The sequence below is a fragment of the Balaenoptera ricei genome, chromosome 2, assembly GCF_028023285.1.
Source record: "Balaenoptera ricei isolate mBalRic1 chromosome 2, mBalRic1.hap2, whole genome shotgun sequence".
NCBI classification, from domain to species: Eukaryota; Metazoa; Chordata; class Mammalia; order Artiodactyla; family Balaenopteridae; genus Balaenoptera; species Balaenoptera ricei.
In genome coordinates, this window is record NC_082640.1 from 175,888,625 (window position 1) to 175,908,204 (window position 19,580).

At 41.0% G+C, this 19,580-nt stretch overlaps 1 protein-coding gene across 5 annotated transcripts in view; it reads right to left on the reverse strand.

The window, feature by feature from the left end:
• Positions 1 to 18,408, reverse strand: part of ATXN3 (ataxin 3) — a 31,419-nt gene extending 13,011 nt beyond the window's left edge. For 2 of the 5 annotated variants that reach the window (XM_059914848.1, XM_059914850.1), the window contains exons 1-6: positions 18,345 to 18,408; positions 11,153 to 11,317; positions 10,881 to 10,925; positions 9,248 to 9,333; positions 8,755 to 8,821; positions 5,160 to 5,247 (exon numbers count right to left, since the gene is read on the reverse strand). In XM_059914848.1, coding sequence (XP_059770831.1) covers positions 5,160 to 5,247; positions 8,755 to 8,821; positions 9,248 to 9,333; positions 10,881 to 10,925; positions 11,153 to 11,317; positions 18,345 to 18,368 — 475 coding nt within the window. In that variant the 5' untranslated portion in view covers positions 18,369 to 18,408. Of the gene's footprint in view, positions 1 to 4,743; positions 4,765 to 5,159; positions 5,248 to 8,754; positions 8,822 to 9,247; positions 9,334 to 10,880; positions 10,926 to 11,152; positions 11,318 to 17,660; positions 17,863 to 18,344 lie in introns of those variants that run through there. The other 3 variants (XM_059914849.1, XM_059914851.1, XM_059914852.1) reach the window with 3 other exon arrangements.
• Between the last annotated feature and the right edge of the window lie 1,172 nt (positions 18,409 to 19,580).

Consider the following 19,580-nt stretch of genomic DNA (forward strand, 5'->3'; position numbering starts at 1 on the left):
AACAGTGAGCAAGTCATTCAAAACTGATTAAAAATGACAGTAGATAGACAGGCAGCACAGAACAGTGGGAAGAACACAGACTGAGGAGTCAGGAGTACCTGGGTTCAAATAATGCATCTTACGCTTACTAGTGGGGTGATCTAGGACAAATTACTTAGTCTCTGAACCTTGCTTTCCTCACCTGTAAAATGGGAACAGCCATTTCACCGAGTGACTATGAGAACTAATCGAATCTGTAAAGGGATCTACTAAAACAGTGCTTGACCAAGTAGGTTACACTAAATGATAACAGAGAGGCAAGGAAAGGAATAAGAAGAGCATGGAATCTGGAATCAGATGACCTGGGTTTTAATCCCTTATCTCTTCTACTTCCTAGCTGCCTGGCCTCTGGTAAACCCCTTTACCCATCTATGTCTTGGTTTCTTCAACTGTTACATAGATTATACTGTACCTTCCTCGGAGGGCTATTTGAGGACACAAGCAGAGGATGTGTGTAATAATATGTAATATGGGTAAAATGAGTCATCTGTGGAAATAGCTGCCCCTGACTCTGACACTGACACATACACATCCCTCCAAACTGAAAACAGGAGCTGGAAAGCCAATATCCCAAATCTAGTCAAGGTGTTGAAGATGCAGTTCATGTTTTGAAAAAATTACACTGGCCCAGTGTAATTTTTTATAAATACGATTCTAGAAAGCCAGGGTTTTCCCAGCTGGATACGCCACACAATAGCTAAATAAGGGTGGGCTATACCTAACTCATTCTAATCAATTTACGTTTTTCTTCATTTCTTATTTTTGGCTGCACCACGTGGCATGTGGGATCTTAGTTCCCTGACCAGGGATTGAACCCAGGCCCCTGCATTGGAAGTGCAAAGTCCTAACCACTGGACCTCCAGGGAAGTCCCTCAATTTACATTTTTCTACCATATATTTTCTTCAACTTTGGTGCTTGTTATGGATATTCTTTGTGAGCATTAACAGATAATGAAACAAATGAACAAAGATGAAAAGGACTGTTACTGGAAAAACTCAAAAGAGTAAATCATAATACACTTAACATTTGTTTTTCACAAGGACAAGTGTGCTCAGAGTTCAGACTGCTTAACATGTTTAACGCCAATAAAACTGTTTCTAGATTCTAGAATAAACTATGTCAGCTCGCGATGCTCTTCCACGCAGAGCATCAGGAGGGGCAGAAGCTGCCTTATGGAGGTGGCACCGTAAGGATCTTGGGTTTCACTCAAGATTAGATTTCATTCTACGTGTGCTAGGAAGCCACGGAAGGGTTGACGAATGAAGCTGTGCTACAATGTGCATTACATTTTAAAAAGAGCACTCTAGGCTGCTTCATCAACAAAATATATAGGAACCAGCGTGCAAGAAGAGTGGGTCTTACTAAAATGGAAAACCTGAGGGATAGCATATATGGGGAGAAAAAAAAAATACATCTTTTGTGGACATGATCAGTTTGAAATGCTTTCTGGACTTCTGAGTGGAGATGTCAAAGTTAGGAGTTTGGTGTTCAGTGTAGATGTCTAGGCAGAAGATAAAAGTCTAAGAAATTATTGGCAGATAGACTTTATTTAGAGATGATATTTAAAATAATGGGACAACACTCAAGAAGTTGTCCAAGGACTGAACTCTGGGTCACTTCATTAGTTAGAGATTGAAAAGAGTAAGATCCATAAAAGGAATCTGAAAGAAGCAGCCAATGATAGCAGGTAAACCTCCACAGAGGCCTGGAAGCCTTGTGTAGACAGTATTTCAAGAAGGGAGGATATAGCTAGGAACAAAGGTTTTAGGCATAAAAGAAAAGGGATACAAGTATATAAAATCAAAGAAGTTACAACACTATGATCTTACATGTAAACTGGAGAGAGGTACATGACAACCAGCCTGGCAGCAATAAGCATGCCAGTGCCCAGACTGTGATCTCTAACCACCATTACTAAACGGGCAGGAAATATACAAGATAAGACTGAAAATTCTTATTATATGAGAAAGAAGGGCTTCAAAAGGCTAGAGTGGTCATTTCAGAAGCTTGGGAGTCAAGTTCAAAAGGTTCCCACTCATCCAAGATGGGACAATTTTGAGTATCAACATGAATAATAATTACAGTGGACTAAACCATATGAACTATGGTTTTAATGGATTTGTTTACAATGACACTTCAGAAACAAACCAATTACCTTTGGAGGAAGGATACTATGAAACCGACTTGTTTAAAAAACTGATAAAAGAAATATTTATCCTGCTTTTTCTATATGAACTATACTTCAGGATAACCAAACAGTTGACGAGGGAAAGTTTATTTGTATAGAAGTCCTCCAACTAATAAATGAAGGAATGACAGGAATCTGATATCACCATTTTGCAGTCTTCGATGAAATAATGTACTAGGCATTGATCATCAACAGCTACCCAAATCACAAAAAGAGAGATAAGTAGACACCACCATCTGTAAAGAGAATTCTGTCCTCCCAAAATCAACCTGAATCTGATCAAGCCTCTAGATATAAGGACCAGGCTATTGGGCATCCAGGGCTCAGAGGAAAAAAAGGATGCAACCAGCAAAATCTAGAACGTGGGAAAGAGAACAAAAGACCCATTTTCTTCAAAAGAATAAATCAAGGAAAAAAATTAAGAGGAGAAGAAACCTATAGATAGATTTTAGAGACACAGCAATCCAATGGAATCAATTAACCTTATTTCAACCTGCTTTAACTGTAAAAAAAAACCCAAAAAAAACCCAGAAGAATCATCCAAGGAGACTGGAGATTTGAACACTGGTTGGCTAGTTGATGTTATTAGTTGATGTTATTACAGAATTGTAATTAAATTTCTATGTGTCATTATAGTATTATATATATATTTTTTAAAGAGTCCTTGTTTTTTAAAGATTTTTAAAGGTTTTAATTAAAAAGACACCTACAAAGAACATAATAAGACAATTAGTATTTTCTCAAAATAAACTGGAAAAGGAAGTGGGTAGGGTAAAGGTAAAACAAGACTGGCCATGAGATATTTGTTGAGGCTGGGAGAAGGGTACAAGAGGATCCATCACATTATTTTCCATACTTTATACTTGTTTGAAATTCTTGGTAAGAAAGTTTTGTTTTGTTCTGTTTAAAGGAGGATATAATCAACTATACCCTCAAAAAAGATGAGGTCAAAGGAAGACTGAGAATTGAATACTGGCAGTGGCAAATGTGGAGGTCACTGGTGACACTGAGAAGAGGGTTTTCAGTGACACATTGGTTATGACAGTGTAACCGGAATGAGTTCATGAATAGGAGACAACACACTAGAGATGATTCTAAGGAGAAAATAAAAATGGGAGACAGCTGGAGTTTCCTGGTGTTAAAGATGTTTTTCTTTTTACTCAATGGCGAGAAAAAGTGGATTTCTCTGCTGATAGACATAATACAGAAAAGAGGGGGAAACTAATCACACAGGAGAGTGGAGTGACAAAAGCAGAAGCAAAGATCCTGAGTAGGTGGGAGGAGCTGGGACCTAGCCCCAAAGTGGAGAGGTTGGTCTTGGTTAGGAACAGGGGACAATTCATCTATTTTAGTAGACTCAAAGCACAGGTAGAGATAGAAACAAGGTGATAGATTGCTGGTAGAAAAATGAGGACGTTCTCTTTTAGTTGCTCCTGTTTTCGTAGTAGACTATAAAGGAAGGCCGTAAGCTAGGAGTCAGGAAGGGGGAGGGGAGTGGTTAGAGGTTTGAAGGCAGAAGTTGTGAAATCATCATCTTGGACAGTGGTAAGTGAACCAACCGAGAGAACATAGTAGGGATGTCAAGCAGCACTAAAGGCTCATTTGAAATTTGTGATCATATAAAAATTAAAAAAAAAAAAAATTGTGATTATAAATTTAAAGGAAAATAAATCATATTTTATCTTTAGCCATGTTCAGCTGTTCTGGTGGAGGATTGTACAAGCCCAAGATTGGGTTTTAACCAGGGTTGGGATTTTGTCATAAAAGTATGATGGAGGGAGAGAAGGACAAAGGAGTTGAGAAATGCAACAGAGTTATTATAATGATGGGTTACCGGAAATAAGCAGGGTGATACAGGATTTAAGGATGTAAGGGGAATGTTTAGGTTTGTAGTAGGGTTTAAAGAATTGTTGGAAATAAAAAAACCCGAAAATATGGTATAAACATAGGAAGCAATAGTCAAAGAGTAGGATGCTTGTAACTGGGATTTGAAGGGGGTACAGTTGTTAGTAATGGCAAAGCAAGAGTGAAGAAAATGATCTTTGAAAGTAAGAAGAGGTTGAACTGGATTGATTTTTGATGTAGAAATCACCAAGAATGATGAAAGGAGTTGAAGTAGAGAGATGACAGTGAGTCAGATCCTAAAATCTGCAATAGAAAAGGAGAAAGATCAGACTGCAAAAGACTACACAAGAGCATGGGGTAGAGTTTAATCTCGTGACATGTATTTCAAAGAACCTGGAGTTTTTAAGGAAGAAGAGTGGCCGAGAAGGGGCAAGGAGGAGCAAGAAGAATACCTACACCTCCCCTGGCTCTGTGGTATGTTGGGTATGGAAGACAAAAGAACCATTACTGTAGAAGGGCTGCAAAGAAATCAGCATCCCCAGGGGAGGGCCAAGTGTCAGCAAGAATGCTAAATGAGCAGTATCATCCAAATCACAGCCTAAAGCTCACCACGTAAAACATAAAAATTATATCCTTGCCACTGCCATAAAAACAATATTGTTACACTCACTTTTTTTTTTAAAAAAATTAATTAATTTATTTATTTTTGGCTGTGTTGGATCTTCGTTGCTGCGTGTGGGCTTTCTCTAGTTGTGGTGAGCGGGGGCTACTCTTCATTGCGGTGCACGGACTTCTCACTGCGGTGGCTTCTCTTGTTGCGGAGCACAGGCTCTAGGCACATGGGCTTCAGTAGTTGTGGCTCGCAGGCTCTAGAGCGCAGGCTCAGTAGTCGTGGCGCACGGGCTTAGCTGCTCCACGGCATGTGGGATCTTCCCGCACCAGGTCTCGAACCCGTGTCCCCTGCATTGGCAGGCAGATTCTTAACCACTGCACCACCAGGGAAGCTCCTTGTTACACTCACTTCTCATGAGATAGTTTTATTTGGCTACTTCAAAAGGTAACATTAAATGTTCAGTCTTTACTTACCTTCCTGTTGTAACTGAGCCAAGAAAAGTGCAAGGTATGTGTCCGATATTAATTCTGGACCCGTCAAGAGAGAATTCAAGTTGAACCACTGGAAAAAAAATTGTCAATATTTAAGTTAGTGCACATTATAAGTAATAAGGAAGTTTCACATGTTAAGGATAGATATAACCCATCTAAACTTAGTAAGACTGTCTAAACACTGAAAACATGTTAAATCAAGATTTTTTTAAAGTAATTAAATAATGCGATTCTAAAAAACTGAAATAGAATGTTGCAAATTTATCACTATTAAATGTTTCAAAAGTTTGCTTTAAGCCATAAGCTCTAAATCCCCCTTCCAAAAAAGAAAAGAAACTGATAGCCAGTATTTTAAAGTATCTTTATTGATAGCGACAATTAAATCTTTTTTCAAAGGAACAGCCCAACAAAATCCTCATCTAATCATATTATATTGATGGTGGAAAAAAAAGGAAAACCACCCCGTTTTCCCACTGCTGATAATCTTGGTCAAGATATTTCAATTGAGAGGGCTTCCCTGGTGGTGCAGTGGTTGAGAATCTGCCTGCCAATGCAGGGGACACGGGTTCGAGCCCTGGTCTGGGAAGATCCCACATGCCGCGGAGCAACTGGGCCCGTGAGCCACAACTACTGAGCCTGCGCGTCTGGAGCCTGTGCTCCGCAACAAGAGAGGCTGTGACAGTGAGAGGCCCGCACACTGCGATGAAGAGTGGCCCCCGCTCGCCGCAACTAGAGAAAGCCCTCGCACAGAAACGAAGACCCAACACAGCCAAAAATAAAGAAAGAAAGAAGCTTTCATTTAAAAAAATAAATAAATAAAATATACTCTTAAAAAAAAAGAAAAAAAAATTCAATTGAGAGAAAGCCAGACATTCCAGGAAGAGAATTTATAATCGCCAACTCATTTTAAAAAGTTCACTAAGCCACTACTGCATGTAATTAGCATCATTTGGTCACTACTTCATGGGCGTCCTAGTTTAACCCACATGATACAAAAGTTTCAGAAGTTACTGTCAGCAACATGACCAACTACTTTTCCTGGATTTTCACACAGATAGTATTTTTCTCAGTCATCTTTTTCTTTATACAGGGACCTCAGACAAGAGTCTATAGGAAAAAATACAATTTTGAACAAAAATACAAATTAGAACCAAAGATGACAAGCCATAATTTGACATTTCCTGTATTTGTCAAAGATAATTTGAAATGTGTAAATTCAATTTTGAAGAACTAAAATTTTAAAAATTTCTCAAAATAGGGGACTTCCCTGGTGGTCCAGTGGGTAAGACTCTGCGCTCCCAATGCAGGGGGCCCAGGTTCGATCCCTGGTTGGGGAACTAGATCCCACATGCATGCCGAAACTAAGAAGTCCGCATGCCGCAACTAAAGATCCAGCATGCTGCAATGAAGATCCCGAGTGCCACAATGAAGACCCGGCGCAGCCAAAGTAAATAAATAAATACAAAAAAAAATTTTTTTTTTCTCAAAATAATAATGTACGTTTACATGCAAATCAATACAAAGGAATTTCTAGAATTTAAGTCTTCAGATCTTGAAAGTGAAGAATATTTGATCATATTTTTAAAGATCTAAATAAAACCCAGAGGTTAAATAACCTTGGCAGTTGTCCTGCCCTGGTTTTTCCCAGAGTTGATTCCCACCTGGGTCAGTCTTCCCTGCCTCACACCACACCTCCTTACTTGCTCTTTGCCCCCCCAGGAGGGACCTTAAGAAATAATCAGTTATGATGAAGCTGCTTCTAGGCAGCAGACTTAAAAGATAATAGCAGGGCTTTTGTTTTTGAATTATCTTGTATTGATTTAATTCAATGTACTTTCTTGATTTCATTTCCTTTTTTGTTTTGTATTAGTTTATTTTTTAAAACAGCTTTATTAAGGTATGATTGACATGCAGTAAACTGGCCATATTTAAAGTATACAATTTGAAAAGTTTTAACATATGTATATACCCATGAAACCATCACCACAACCAAGAGTGAACATATTCGTCACTGCCAACTTTCCTGTGCCCCTTGTAATCTTCCTCTTTCACTGCTCCTTGCCCTCCTCATCCCCAGGCAACCACTAGTCAATCTGTTTTCTGTCACTATAGATTAGTTTGCATTTTCTACACTTTTATATAAACGGGACAATACGGTATGTAGTATTCTGTGTCTAGGTTCTTTCACTCAGCATAATTATTTTGAGATTCATCCATGTTGTTACGTGTATCAATAATTCATTCCTTTTTACTACATTAGCCTGTTTTCAATAATCCTCTTTCTGACTTCCCTGGTGGCGCAGCGGTTAAGAATCCGCCTGCCAATACAGGGGACATGGGTTCGAGCCCTGGTCCGGGAAGATCCCACATGCTGCGGAGCAACTAAGCCCATGCGCCACAACTACTGAGCCTGCGCTCTAGAGCCCACAAGCCACAACTACTGAGCCCACGTGCCACAACTATGGAGCCTGCGTGTCTAGAACCCATGCTCTGTAACAAAGAGAAGCCACCGCAATAAGAAGCCCGCGCACTGCAATGAAAAGTAGCCCCCCCTCGCCACAACTAGAGAAAGCCCACGCACAGCAACGAAGACCCAATGCAGCCATAAACAAACAAACAAACAAATAATACCAAAAAAATAATAATAATCCTCTTTCAAAGAGTCAAAATTCTAAGAAAAAGGACTTTAACTCTGCTTCAAAAATGGTATCGTGTATACAAAGATCACTGGCAGGGCTTCCCTGGTGGCGCAGTGGTTGAGAATCTGCCTGCCAATGCAGGGGACACGGGTTCGAGCCCTGGTCTGGGAAGTTCCCACATGCCGCGGAGCAATCAGGCCCGTGAGCCACAACTACTGAGCCTGCGCGTCTGGAGTCTGTGCTGGGCAACAAGAGAGGCCGCGATAGTGAGAGGCCCGCGCACCGCGATGAAGAGTGGCCCCCGCTTGCCGCAACTAGAGAAAGCCCTCGCACAGAAACGAAGACTCAACACAGCCAAAAATTTAAAAAAAAAAAAAATTAGTTAATTAATTAATTAATTTTTAAAAAAGATCACTGGCAATTATTTTAAAAAATAACACTTTAGGTACTTTTCTTGATCTTATAAAAAGCCTTGCTCAAGACACATTCCATGTCCTTTTTTTAGAAAAAAATAGAAATGATTTATGCAGATACATATATTACATGGCATTTTGGAATGTGAATAACCTTGTTAAGCAAAAGCAAACATTACTGGAAATTTTTATTCATGCTAGACACTATTTCAGGCTTTGTGACATTGCTATGCTTAATACAAACCCATGAAAATAGTAAACTGACAGAGCATCTTTACAACATAAAAACTCATAAACATATTAAAAGTAACCACGGCTGTATTGTCTTATTAAATAGAGAATTTTACTTATGTTCTCTCTCTCTCTATTGAAACCAGGCCACATACACACATTATTGGTGAGTTTCATTTGCAACTGAAGTGAATGGGACGGGTGCCTTAAAGATGAAGGTACAAATCCCTTACACTTCAGTTGCAAATGAGGTACAGAATGAGAAAAAAGACACAGGAAGAGGAGAAGCATTACCTGTTTTCCTAATTTTCTAACTGTAAACCAGTGCTCTTTATAATTGCATATAAATGATCTTTCATTTCTAGAAACAGGAAAAAAAAAACATACATAATATTAAGTTGAAATACTAGAGTTCATATTCATTTAGTTTGTCTATTGGAAAGTATTACACAAAACCTATGATGATTTAGGATTATATTCACAGTTTTAAGTATTACTGATTTTTTAAAAATTACAAAACAGTATGAATCTCTGTGCAGATAAGTGATGCCGTGCAAAAACGATGGCACCACACTCCATTCAAGGATCAGCTCTGCACTGCCGGACACTGAGGGGTCAGGAAGGCTCAGTGGGCAGATGTTCACAGACAGCCGCAAAATGTGAACTAGGAAAACCTGAGGGATTGAAACGGGGAATATCAAAACAAAAGCATGCAAGATGTATTTTTCTCCTTTAAGAAAGTAGAAATTTAAAAATCAAATGTAGGAAAAGCAAAATAAAATCTTACATGGGATCGATCCTGAGCCTCTGATACTCTGGACTGTTAAACAGGATTAGTTCTAAACCCCAAACTTTCAAGGCATTGCTTATAACCTGTTATAAAAAAATAGCAACTTTTAAAAATTCCAAATTTAAGTAGTGTAGCCATGTTAGTTGTATATACAATTGTAGTTCATAGTTCATATATAAATTTCCCCAGAAGGTTATGGTTTTTAAAGTGTGTGTGTGTGTGTGTGTGTGTGTGTAGATATATCACTAAGTCCATAAATAATATACAAATGTAACATTAAAAGAGTACTTTTTACACTAAGTTTCTGGAATGTTCCAGAGAACCACACAATTCCTAGATAAAACTGCCTCAAAAATACAGATGTATTTTCTATCCAGTAAGTGCTACTCTTAAAACTAGTCCACTGCAAACATGTGATAATTTGGCTGCTATGGGTCCTGCTTTAGAAAACTGATAGTCAACTCACTACCTGATATGTAATAATGATAATTTTATGTCTATTAAAATGAGTTATTTCTGGGGATTTAAACTGAAGCTTTCATAAATTTTAAACTTCTATTATCACGGGTTTGTGATTTGTAGGAAAAAAACAAAAGGTAAACCTGATTATTTCAAACTGAGAAAGAAAAAGGGAAATTTCTGAAAATTCACTACCTACCCTCCAAGGTAGCCAACAAAGCAGCAAGTGAACCAGGCACAAATACAGACAAAAAGTGAATGCTATGAGGTGGGCAAACGTGAACTGGCACCAAGAGCAGCGCTGCAGGGACTTCCCTGGCAGTCCAGTGGTTAAGAATCCACGCTTCCACTGCAGGGGATGCGGGTTCCATCCCTGGTTGGGGAAGTATAGTAAGATTCCGCATGTCACGGCCACGTGGTACAGCCAAAAAAAAAGAGCAGCGTTGCACAAACAGGAAATGGCAAGCACTGGGCCTGCTCAGGCCTCTGCTCCAAGCCCTGCAGTAGCTGTCACCTGTAACGGTCCACAATAAAGCACTGGCTGGAAACGCTGGTGACTGAGGAGTCCAGGAGGACAGTACAGCGGAACACAAGCAGAGATATCTGCAGAAAAAGTTCCCCCAAGAGAAGTTCTAAAGAACTCTGGATATGCCTCACAGGTGTTAGAAATGGAATAAAAGAACCACGGATGAAAGAATCAATCTCACAGGTACATACATATTCACCCACAGAATTCAAGGGGAGTGATAAGATTTAAAAAAGGAAAAAGGCAAAAGCCACAGACCATAATGAAAGAATCCACTCCTAGTAGGCTGATTTAAATGGAAGGTAGCAAAGTGTTGTATTTTCTCAAATTTACACAGGAGATGGTAAGTTTGAAATACTGTGACTTACTGGAATTACGGTTATCAGCATCCAGATGCAAATTAACAACCTCCTTTGAAAAAGCCCTACTCTAAGATGAAGATTCTATCATCCTAATTTTCATGTTTATCTATATAAAAATCTAATACTCTGGTGTAGAATCTTATACTCTTAGACACAATCTACTGGAGGAACTTCTGAAGGTCACATCATTACAGTGACTATGAAAGACTGGGAAAAGCATACCCTGAGCTTAAACAGTGCCTGGGACATAAACAACACTTAGTAGATGCCTGTGAGTACTTACTTGAATAGAGAAAAAGCCACTGTCATCCATATTTCCAGAAGGCTGCTGTTTAATTTGGATAGGTAGTTGGGACAGGGGTCGAGGGTGGGAAGAGAAGGATAGTGTCATTAGTGTGCATATTTAAAGTAACACCTTGTGCATTCCCATCTACAAAGTTGAGAGCCGATTTATAATTAACAAGTCAGATACCCAAAGGAAGAGTGGTTCATCCTTTTCTAAACAGCACCCACATTTCTTTAAGAAGTGTGATTTAGTGAGTTTAAAATCAGTACCTGCAAAAATGTGCGATAGTCTTCACTAGTAACTCCTCCTTCTGCCATTCTCATCCTCTCTTCCTCATCTAGCTGGTGTGCAATTGAAGATAATTCCACAGGGCTGAAGTATTCTCCTTGTAACAGGTTATTCAAGCAATGTTGAGCACAAAGTGAGCCTTCTTGCTAATATTTCCAAAAGAAAAAATTCAAATGGGATTTGTAAAACAGATTTGTACAGTATCTTCCCCGAAACAGAAATTTAATCATTAATTTAACACAGCCAAACCGAATATTTTTAGCTTTAGACAAGCATGATTAACACAGGTACATGCATTTTCATTTGTTAACATTTATTTTATAATTCTACCATTAATGAAACTACAATTATTTAGCTATATGATCAAAAATTTAAGAATGATTTATACTAAACAAACATCATCTGTCAAATACACCAAATCCCATTTTTATTAAAAACTACTCTATAATAAACATTTAGCCTCCTTTGTTTTCAGTGGCTAAAATAAATACATTTTTGGAGAGTCCATGGTAAATTACTAATGCTGAAAGGGAATTTTAATCCCTAGAACATTTGTTCTTTTAACAAGATAATCTCTAATCCATCTAAATGCTCGTTCATGGAATTTCAAATCCATGAACAGATGAAGAATCTCAAGAATTGATATAGTAAGAAAAATTCTGTTCCATGTTTATGAAGACTTATAGCTACAGAGCCAAGGTTCTCTTCAAGAACTCTGCAGATAATGTACACAGTTTTGGTGCATGAGCAAAACTGTCCAAAAACCACCCCTGGAGTTCACTTCTGGACAAACCAGCAAGGGGGCTGCATCCAAGCTCAGTTCTCCAATTGGGAACTGGGATCACTGGCTTCCTGTTATGGGGGTGGGGAGAAAACAACTTCCCACAGGCCCTTTGCGGGCTGGGCAGCTGGCTTTCTTACACAACTGGCACCCCAAACCTAAATCCAGGCTTCCTCCAACTAAGCAGCCTGTGTATCACCCCTCTCCCCTCAACAGTGCTGCTTTCCTGTTTCCCTATAAGAAGGGATACTACTGGGTGGATGAGGTCCCTCCCAGTGAACCCAGCCCCGGGTTGGTCTCTCTGTAGTATGATGGCAGATGGGAGAACAGCTTCTTCTCCTGCTAACTCTGGCCCTCTAAGTTCTCCATTTCCCCAGTAAAGTCTGTTCCTTAACCCAACCTGTCTGACATCCTGCAGTTTGTTTCGAGCTATGTCACACAATAGGTCAGACCCCGAAGACCAACACCTTGCAAGATACATCTTTTTCCTGAGTTAATTTTCTAGGAACAAAATTCCGCTGCTGAAAAAGATACAGGATATATGTATATAATGGAATAGGAATGCAGCACTGAGACAGTCTGAGTGTGAGAAAGGGGGCTGAGACAAGTTTATCTTCATATTTTGGTATGGAATAAGTAACTTGAAGTAAAGAAGACACTATCCATCCCTCAAGTCATAACTACGATGGTGAGAGAGTACTTGTCTCCACTTCTTTTTTCTTCTACTGTATTCCTCCTGCCAGAAAGCCAGTCTCACTGAACAATATAATGTGAATTGGAGGGATACACAGATGTCTACTTATATTCTATTGGAAAGTGGGCAAGACAAACAAGAACTCACAAGAGGATAGCCAAATGGATAAAAAACACAGAGGGGGGGGGGCTCAACTTCATTAACCATCAGAGAAACCTATATTAAAACTACCGATGTGTTACTACTACACACTCCAGAATGGCTAAAATGTTGGAGACGATTAGAGACATCAAAACTATTATATACTACTGATGGAAGTGTAAATTAGTTGAACCACTTTGGAAAACTATTTGGAATATCTACTACAGCTTAACATCTACCTACCCTATGATCTAGCAATCCCACCACTAGGTACATAACGTTAGCAACAGAAATGTAAACCTGTGTTCATCGAAAGACATGTATAAGAATGTTCATAGAAGCACTATTTGTATTGGCCCCCAAACTGGAAATTACCCAAATGCTCATCACAGTAGAATGGCTAAATTGTGTTACATTCACAAAGGACTACTATGTAACAATGACAGTGAGTTAACTACAACTACCTGCAACAATATGGATGACTCAATCAATATTAAACAAAAGACAGACTCAAAAGAGTACACTCTATATGATTCCATTTACAAAACTTCAAAAACAGACAAAACTAATTAATCGATGACTTTAGAAATCAGGGTAGTGGTTACCCTTGCAGAGGTGGAGGGAGAGTTAGTATCCTGCAAGAGAATGTAAGGGGGCTTATAAGATGCAGGTAAGGGCTTCCCTGGTGGCGCAGTGGTTGAGAGTCTGCCTGCCAATGCAGGGGACACGGGTTCGAGCCCTGGTCTGGGAAGATCCCACATGCCGCGTAGCAGCTGGGCCCGTGAGCCACAATTACTGAGCCTGCGCATCTGGAGCCTGTGCTCCGCAACAAGAAAGGCCACAATAGTGAGAGGCCTGCGCACCGCGATGAAGAGTGGCCCCCGCTTGCCACAACTAGAGAAAGCCCTCGCACAGAAACAAAGACCCAACACAGCCACAAATAAATAAATAAATAAATAAATTTTAAAAAGAAAAATTATACAAAAAAAAAAAAAAGATGCAGGTAAATGTTCTGTTACTTGATCTAAGTATTATTTACACACTTGTGTTCACTTAATGAGAATTCATTGAGCTATACTCTTATGATCTGTGTGCACCTACACGTGTAACCCTTAATAAAAAATTCAAACAACGATAAAAAAGTCTCTGCTAAGATACAGCTACTTCACATTAAGAGCTACCTAATACAGCGACCAGACACTGGATTATCTTGGAATTTTCTGTTTGCTGTCAGGCTACATGCTTCAGTTTGGGGCTCTCAGACTATGGTCACCATATGTAATAACACATATAGAAACAGTGAATCCAAATATTTGATTTTAAAATTCTCTCTATAAAAAATTAGCTTTAAAATACAAAAAATAAGCACTTCAAATTAAACCTAATTGAAGTAAAACTGTATTGCTTTAGGAAATTATATCAAGTTCTGTACTTCTAACATGATTTAATAGAAGGAAAGAACAAATTGTACAGTCAAATTTAAATAAAATTATTTTTTAAAGTCACAAGATGAGTCAAATTCTACATGGACCAAAAAAATTGTAAAATGGTCCCATCTAAGATTATGCATTTCCCTGCCTGCCCATCCCACCCCCGCAAACTATCCCCAACCACTTCATTCATTCATTCATTCATTCGGCTATGCCGGGTCTTAGTTGCAGCACTCAGGATCTTTGCTGCAGCGTGCGGGCTCTTTAGTTGCAGCACGCAGAATCTTTTTAATTGTGGCACGTGGAATCTTTAGTTGCGACATGTGGGATCTTTTGGTTGTGGCATGCAGGCTCTTAGTTGTGGCATGCGGGATATAGTTCCCTGACCAGGGATCAAACCTCGGCCGCCTGCATTGGGAGCATGGAGTCTTAACCACTGGCCCACGAGGGAAGTCCCCCCAACCATTTCTTTCTTTTTTAAAAAAATTTATTTATTTTTGGCTGCATTGGGTCTTCGTTACTGTGTGCGGGCTTTCTCTAGTTGCAGTGAGTGGGGGCTACTCTTCGTTGCGGTGCGTGGGCTTCTCATTGTGGTGGCTTGTCTTTGTTGTGGAGCATGGGTTCTAGGCGCACGGGCTTCAGTAGTTGTGGCGTGTGGGCTCCGCAGTTGTGGCTTGTGGACTTCTAGAGCGCAGGCTCAGCAGTTGTGGCTCACGGGCTTAGCTGCTCCGCGGCATGTGGGATCTTCCAGGACCAGGGCTCGAACCAGCGTCGCTTGCATTGGCAGGTGGATTCTTAACCACCGTGCAACCAGGGAAGTCCCCCAACCACTTCTTTCTCATCAAACTTTAACCAAAGTTGGACAGAAGTTCACTTTGCTATAGTCAAAGTTCAGTGGTATTGAAATTTCATGATTTCAAGCCCAGACTTTATTGTGTTGGGATCCGAGGATGAACAAAATGCATCTTCAGTTTTACCAAGATATCTTACAAAACCACCAAGGGTAACTTTAACCAAATCATTCCCTCACTGTCCCCAAAGTCTTCAGGACCTCCCTGTGCCAGGTAGCATTCTAAGCACTCATAACTCTGAGATAGACACTTCAAAATCCTCAAATACAGTGGAGGAAACTGGAGAACAGAGATAATAAGTAACTTGTCCAGGATTATACAGGTAGTAAACGGTAGAGCTGAGATTCAAACCCAGGCAGAGGTTTCAAGTCTGTACTATTACCACTTCCTTAGGCCACTTATTTGGAACTTGGTGATTCTTAAACTTCAAATATCCTGAAGATGGTTAAGAACCAGCAATCACAAAAAAAAACATAACGAATGTCATAAAGTCAATTCTCAGCATCTTTCCAGTATTTTCACTAATTTTAAATATAATCCCAACAAGTTTGGTTATCATTCACAGCTGTAAACGCATAAAAGTACCAATTCAGATGGCACAGTAACCTCACCAAGAGCAGTCAGCAACAGAAGCGATAACAAAAACGACCGAAATCAGGCACCAGAACTAAAACAAAAAACCCAAACAACAAAAAACTCCAGCAGTTGGTGGCCATATAGCACTAGGGTTTAAGTTAGGGATTGGCAAACTCTAGCCCTTGGGCCAAATTCAATCTGCCCCAGGAGCTAAGAATGGTTTTTACATTTTTAGATGGTTGGGAAAACACAAACACACACACACACACACACACACACACAAGAATATGTGAGAACATAAAAGACCTGCAAAGTCTAAAATATTTACAGAAGGACTTCCCTGGTGGCGCAGTGGTTAAGAATCCGCCTGCCAACGCAGGGGACACGGGTTTGATCCCTGGTCTGGGAAGATCCCACATGCCACGGAGCAACTAAGCCCATGCGCCACAACTACTGAGCCTGCGCTCTAGAGCCTTCAAGCCGCAACTACCAAGCCCGCAACTACTGAAGCCTGTGAGCCTAGAGCCCGTGCTCTGCAACAAGAGAAGCCACTGCAATGAGAAGCCCACACACCACAACGAAGAGTGGCCCCCGCTCACTACAACTAGAGAAAGCCTGCACAGCAATGAAGACCCAACGTAGCGAAAAAAAAAAAAAAAAATCCTATTTTAAAAAATAAAATATTTACAGAAAAAATTGTTTACTTTAGATAAATAGCACCATATACATCTTAGATGCTCAAGGAACACTCTTGATTCATTCAAATATTTATTGAGCACGTGCTATGTGCCAGACACTGGGGATATATCAATAAACAACTGTTGAGTTTACATTTTAATTTAACAAAGGGCACTCCAAGTGACAACTCTGAAAATGGAGAAACCAAAATTCCAAGAGGAAGTGGTTGCAAAGTCATTTGTAGGCAGATAACCCTACATGCACAGCTTTCCTAGGGCCAAAGTTGGTTCCCTGGCTCTCCAAACCCAGGGACCTAGAGTTAAATGTATGTAGAGGAGGGGAAGGGAGTGCTCTGGAAAATGTCATATTGAGCTCAAACATTCCCAGAATGGACTGTGTATGAGATGGACAATGGGCCCTATGGTTACAGGTGCTTTCCATACTATTGAAATATGCCTGAAGAACTTTAAGTCTTCATTTGCTAAGTACCTATAAGTTGATAAGGGTAAATGTGTTCTTGAAGTAGGTTTAAGTCTACATTCATGCTGATAATTCAGGGTGACTGCTTTCAGATAAGTAGATTTTCATTAGGCTAGCGTCCAGCTTCTTTTGATCCCATGGTTAAGCAGCTACCTTCACTGAACTCTATCCAAACTAGGTACCAATCATTATTGTTAAAAAAATATATTGCGTAATTCTCAAGAAGTGATGTGGACAAATTTAAAATCTTCAGCGTTGAACCATCTGGTCCTACAACAAAGCTTTTGAAAATCAGTCATAAAAATATGCCCACTCGAGGTTCTCTTCATCCAATCTCCTTAGCCAAGCAGCTAAATTTCTCTTGTCCAGGATTCATATAACATGTCAGTCAAGTCAAAAGATTAGTGATAACCATACCACTGAGTCCTTCCTCACCCACACATAAAAACTGGTCTATTCTAGTACCAAAGTTTCCGAAATGTTTTCTATAAAGAAAAGCATTCCATAACAATTTGGTTAGATTTATACTGCACTTCCTTTGTCTTTGATTGCTTTATCTGATTGCTGTGTGTGTATTTTTAAATGGACAAGTGTTTAACGAAACAAAACCCCTTTGCTCCTACTAAATAACAGCCTCACCAGCAACCCTTTCCAAACACGAAACTATTATGAAACAAGATATGTGACAAAGTTGTCCTGAGGAAGGTTTCACTCACACCCAAATGGTTTGATAACTGAGAGAAAGACGAGTTTCTCCACATGCCACAAACATTATCTTCAAGCGCATGGTCATGGAAGCATCAAAGCAAAACAGGCTAGGCAGACAAAAACAAAATTATTCCTGCCCACTCTTAATACCTAATAAGAAAGCTGGCCTCCTGATCCGGAAAGATGCCACTACCAAAAGCGACGAAACCCAAACGTCTCATAACAAAAACTCTTGTGACGACTTCCCAGTTCAGGGGCGCACGGGGTTTCCTACTTCACTTCCCTAAGGGTCACGCCCTCCGTGGGACGAGCCAAGGTCCCTGCCGCCGGGATGCTCACGGACCCAGTGCAGAAGGATCTGAGTGTATGAGAAATTCCAATTTAGAATTGAGGAGCCCAGAGAAGGAAAAGTTAATTCTTCCAAAGGGTAGGACTGGGAGAGCGGGGTGGAGTTGGGAAGGGTAGAGGGAGGTGTCCAAGAGGTGACTAGCTAGAACCTAGGGAGAGTGGGGGAGAGGAACTGGAGAAGGATTCCCACGGAAAGTGGAGAGAAAGCGCGGAAGCCACCCCCTCTCTCGTGCCGCCGTCCCTGCCCTTATTCCCTGGGGGCTTCCCAGACATCCCAGGCCCGGGTCTCCTCCGGCTCCTCGGGCACGGGCCTTAGGGTGCAATGGGGGCATCGGTGAAACTCCCCTTCAGGTGAAGCTCCTCCCGCCCGGCGAGGTCGGGATGGGGGCATCTCGGGCCCCACCCAGCTCCCCGGGAGGCAGCGATGCCGCGCCCCACGCCCGCCAGCGCGCCGCAGACAGCTCCCCACCGAACGCGGACACTCACTTTTTCATGGAAGATGGACTCCATGTTTATTTGTCTGGAGCCAACGGCCCCCGCGCCGAACCAACCCCCTCCAGCTCCGCCCCCAGCCCCACCCCTCCGCCCACCATCCCCCGCCCCGCCTCGTGCCACCCCTGCCCACGTGCCTCGTGTAGACCAGTCACCCCCGAGAATGCGAGTCACGTGGAGCGAAGAGGCGTGAACGCCGGGGCGGTAAACTCCGGGGCACGTGACCTTTGTAGCGCGTCCTCCCATCTCCTGTTATCCCCCCGGCTGGAGGATGATGCAGCGCCCCCTGCCGTGTGGAGGATCATCTCCGCTTCCCACTCATTGCGGTGGATTCTTAGGCTTCGGGGGGATTGGATAAGAACCACCCGAATTCTATGTTCTTTTTGTTTTCTATTTTACCTTGTACTTTCTTTTTATCACATTTGCATACAATTATTTAATATCTTTCTCCTCCTCCTGCACAGAAATTCTCATTACATCCCTGAATACTGAGCACTTGTGTAAAAATAAGAGTTAATATTTACGTAGGGCTTACTGTCAGTGGGCACTCTTGTAAGTGCTTTGCATATATTAACGAATTTAATACAGCAAACTTTGATGTAGGCGTTATTATCCTTATTTTATACATGAGGAAGCTGAGGCATGAAGAGATTAAGAACAGCACAACTAGATAGGTAGATAGATAGTTTGGCTGTAGAACGGAGAGCTGTTGGCGTAAAAAAGGGAACTGAAACCACAGGAGTGAATATAATCGTCTTGGGGAAAAGGAAGAGACTGAGAAGAGGATCTCACAGAGCCCTGAGGGTAGAGAAGGCATAGCCTAGGAGAAGGGAGGAAAAGCAGGAAGGTGTAACGTTATGGAAGCCCCAGGAAGGAAACGTTTCAAGGAGCAGTCAGTGTCAGTTGCTGCCCAGAGGTCCAGCAACATAAGGACTTACAAGAGCCAACTAAATTGTGTTGCTATGGAGACCATTGGTGACCTTGGTGATTGCAGGTCCAGAGGAACAGAAGGGGCAGTGGGAGGGAAGGAAAGGAGACTGCCAGCGAGGACCAGGTTCTCAAGGGGAGGATTCAGTAACCATTTATCCAATGTCTCTGCATGTACGGTCCTGTATTGGAAATACAGTCCTGTATTGGAAATAGTCTGTGTTCTTAAGAAATTGTGGCCTAACTGGGGAAAGAAATCATGGTCTCATGAAGCGAAAAAGTATGCAAACCAGTTTTTCTAAT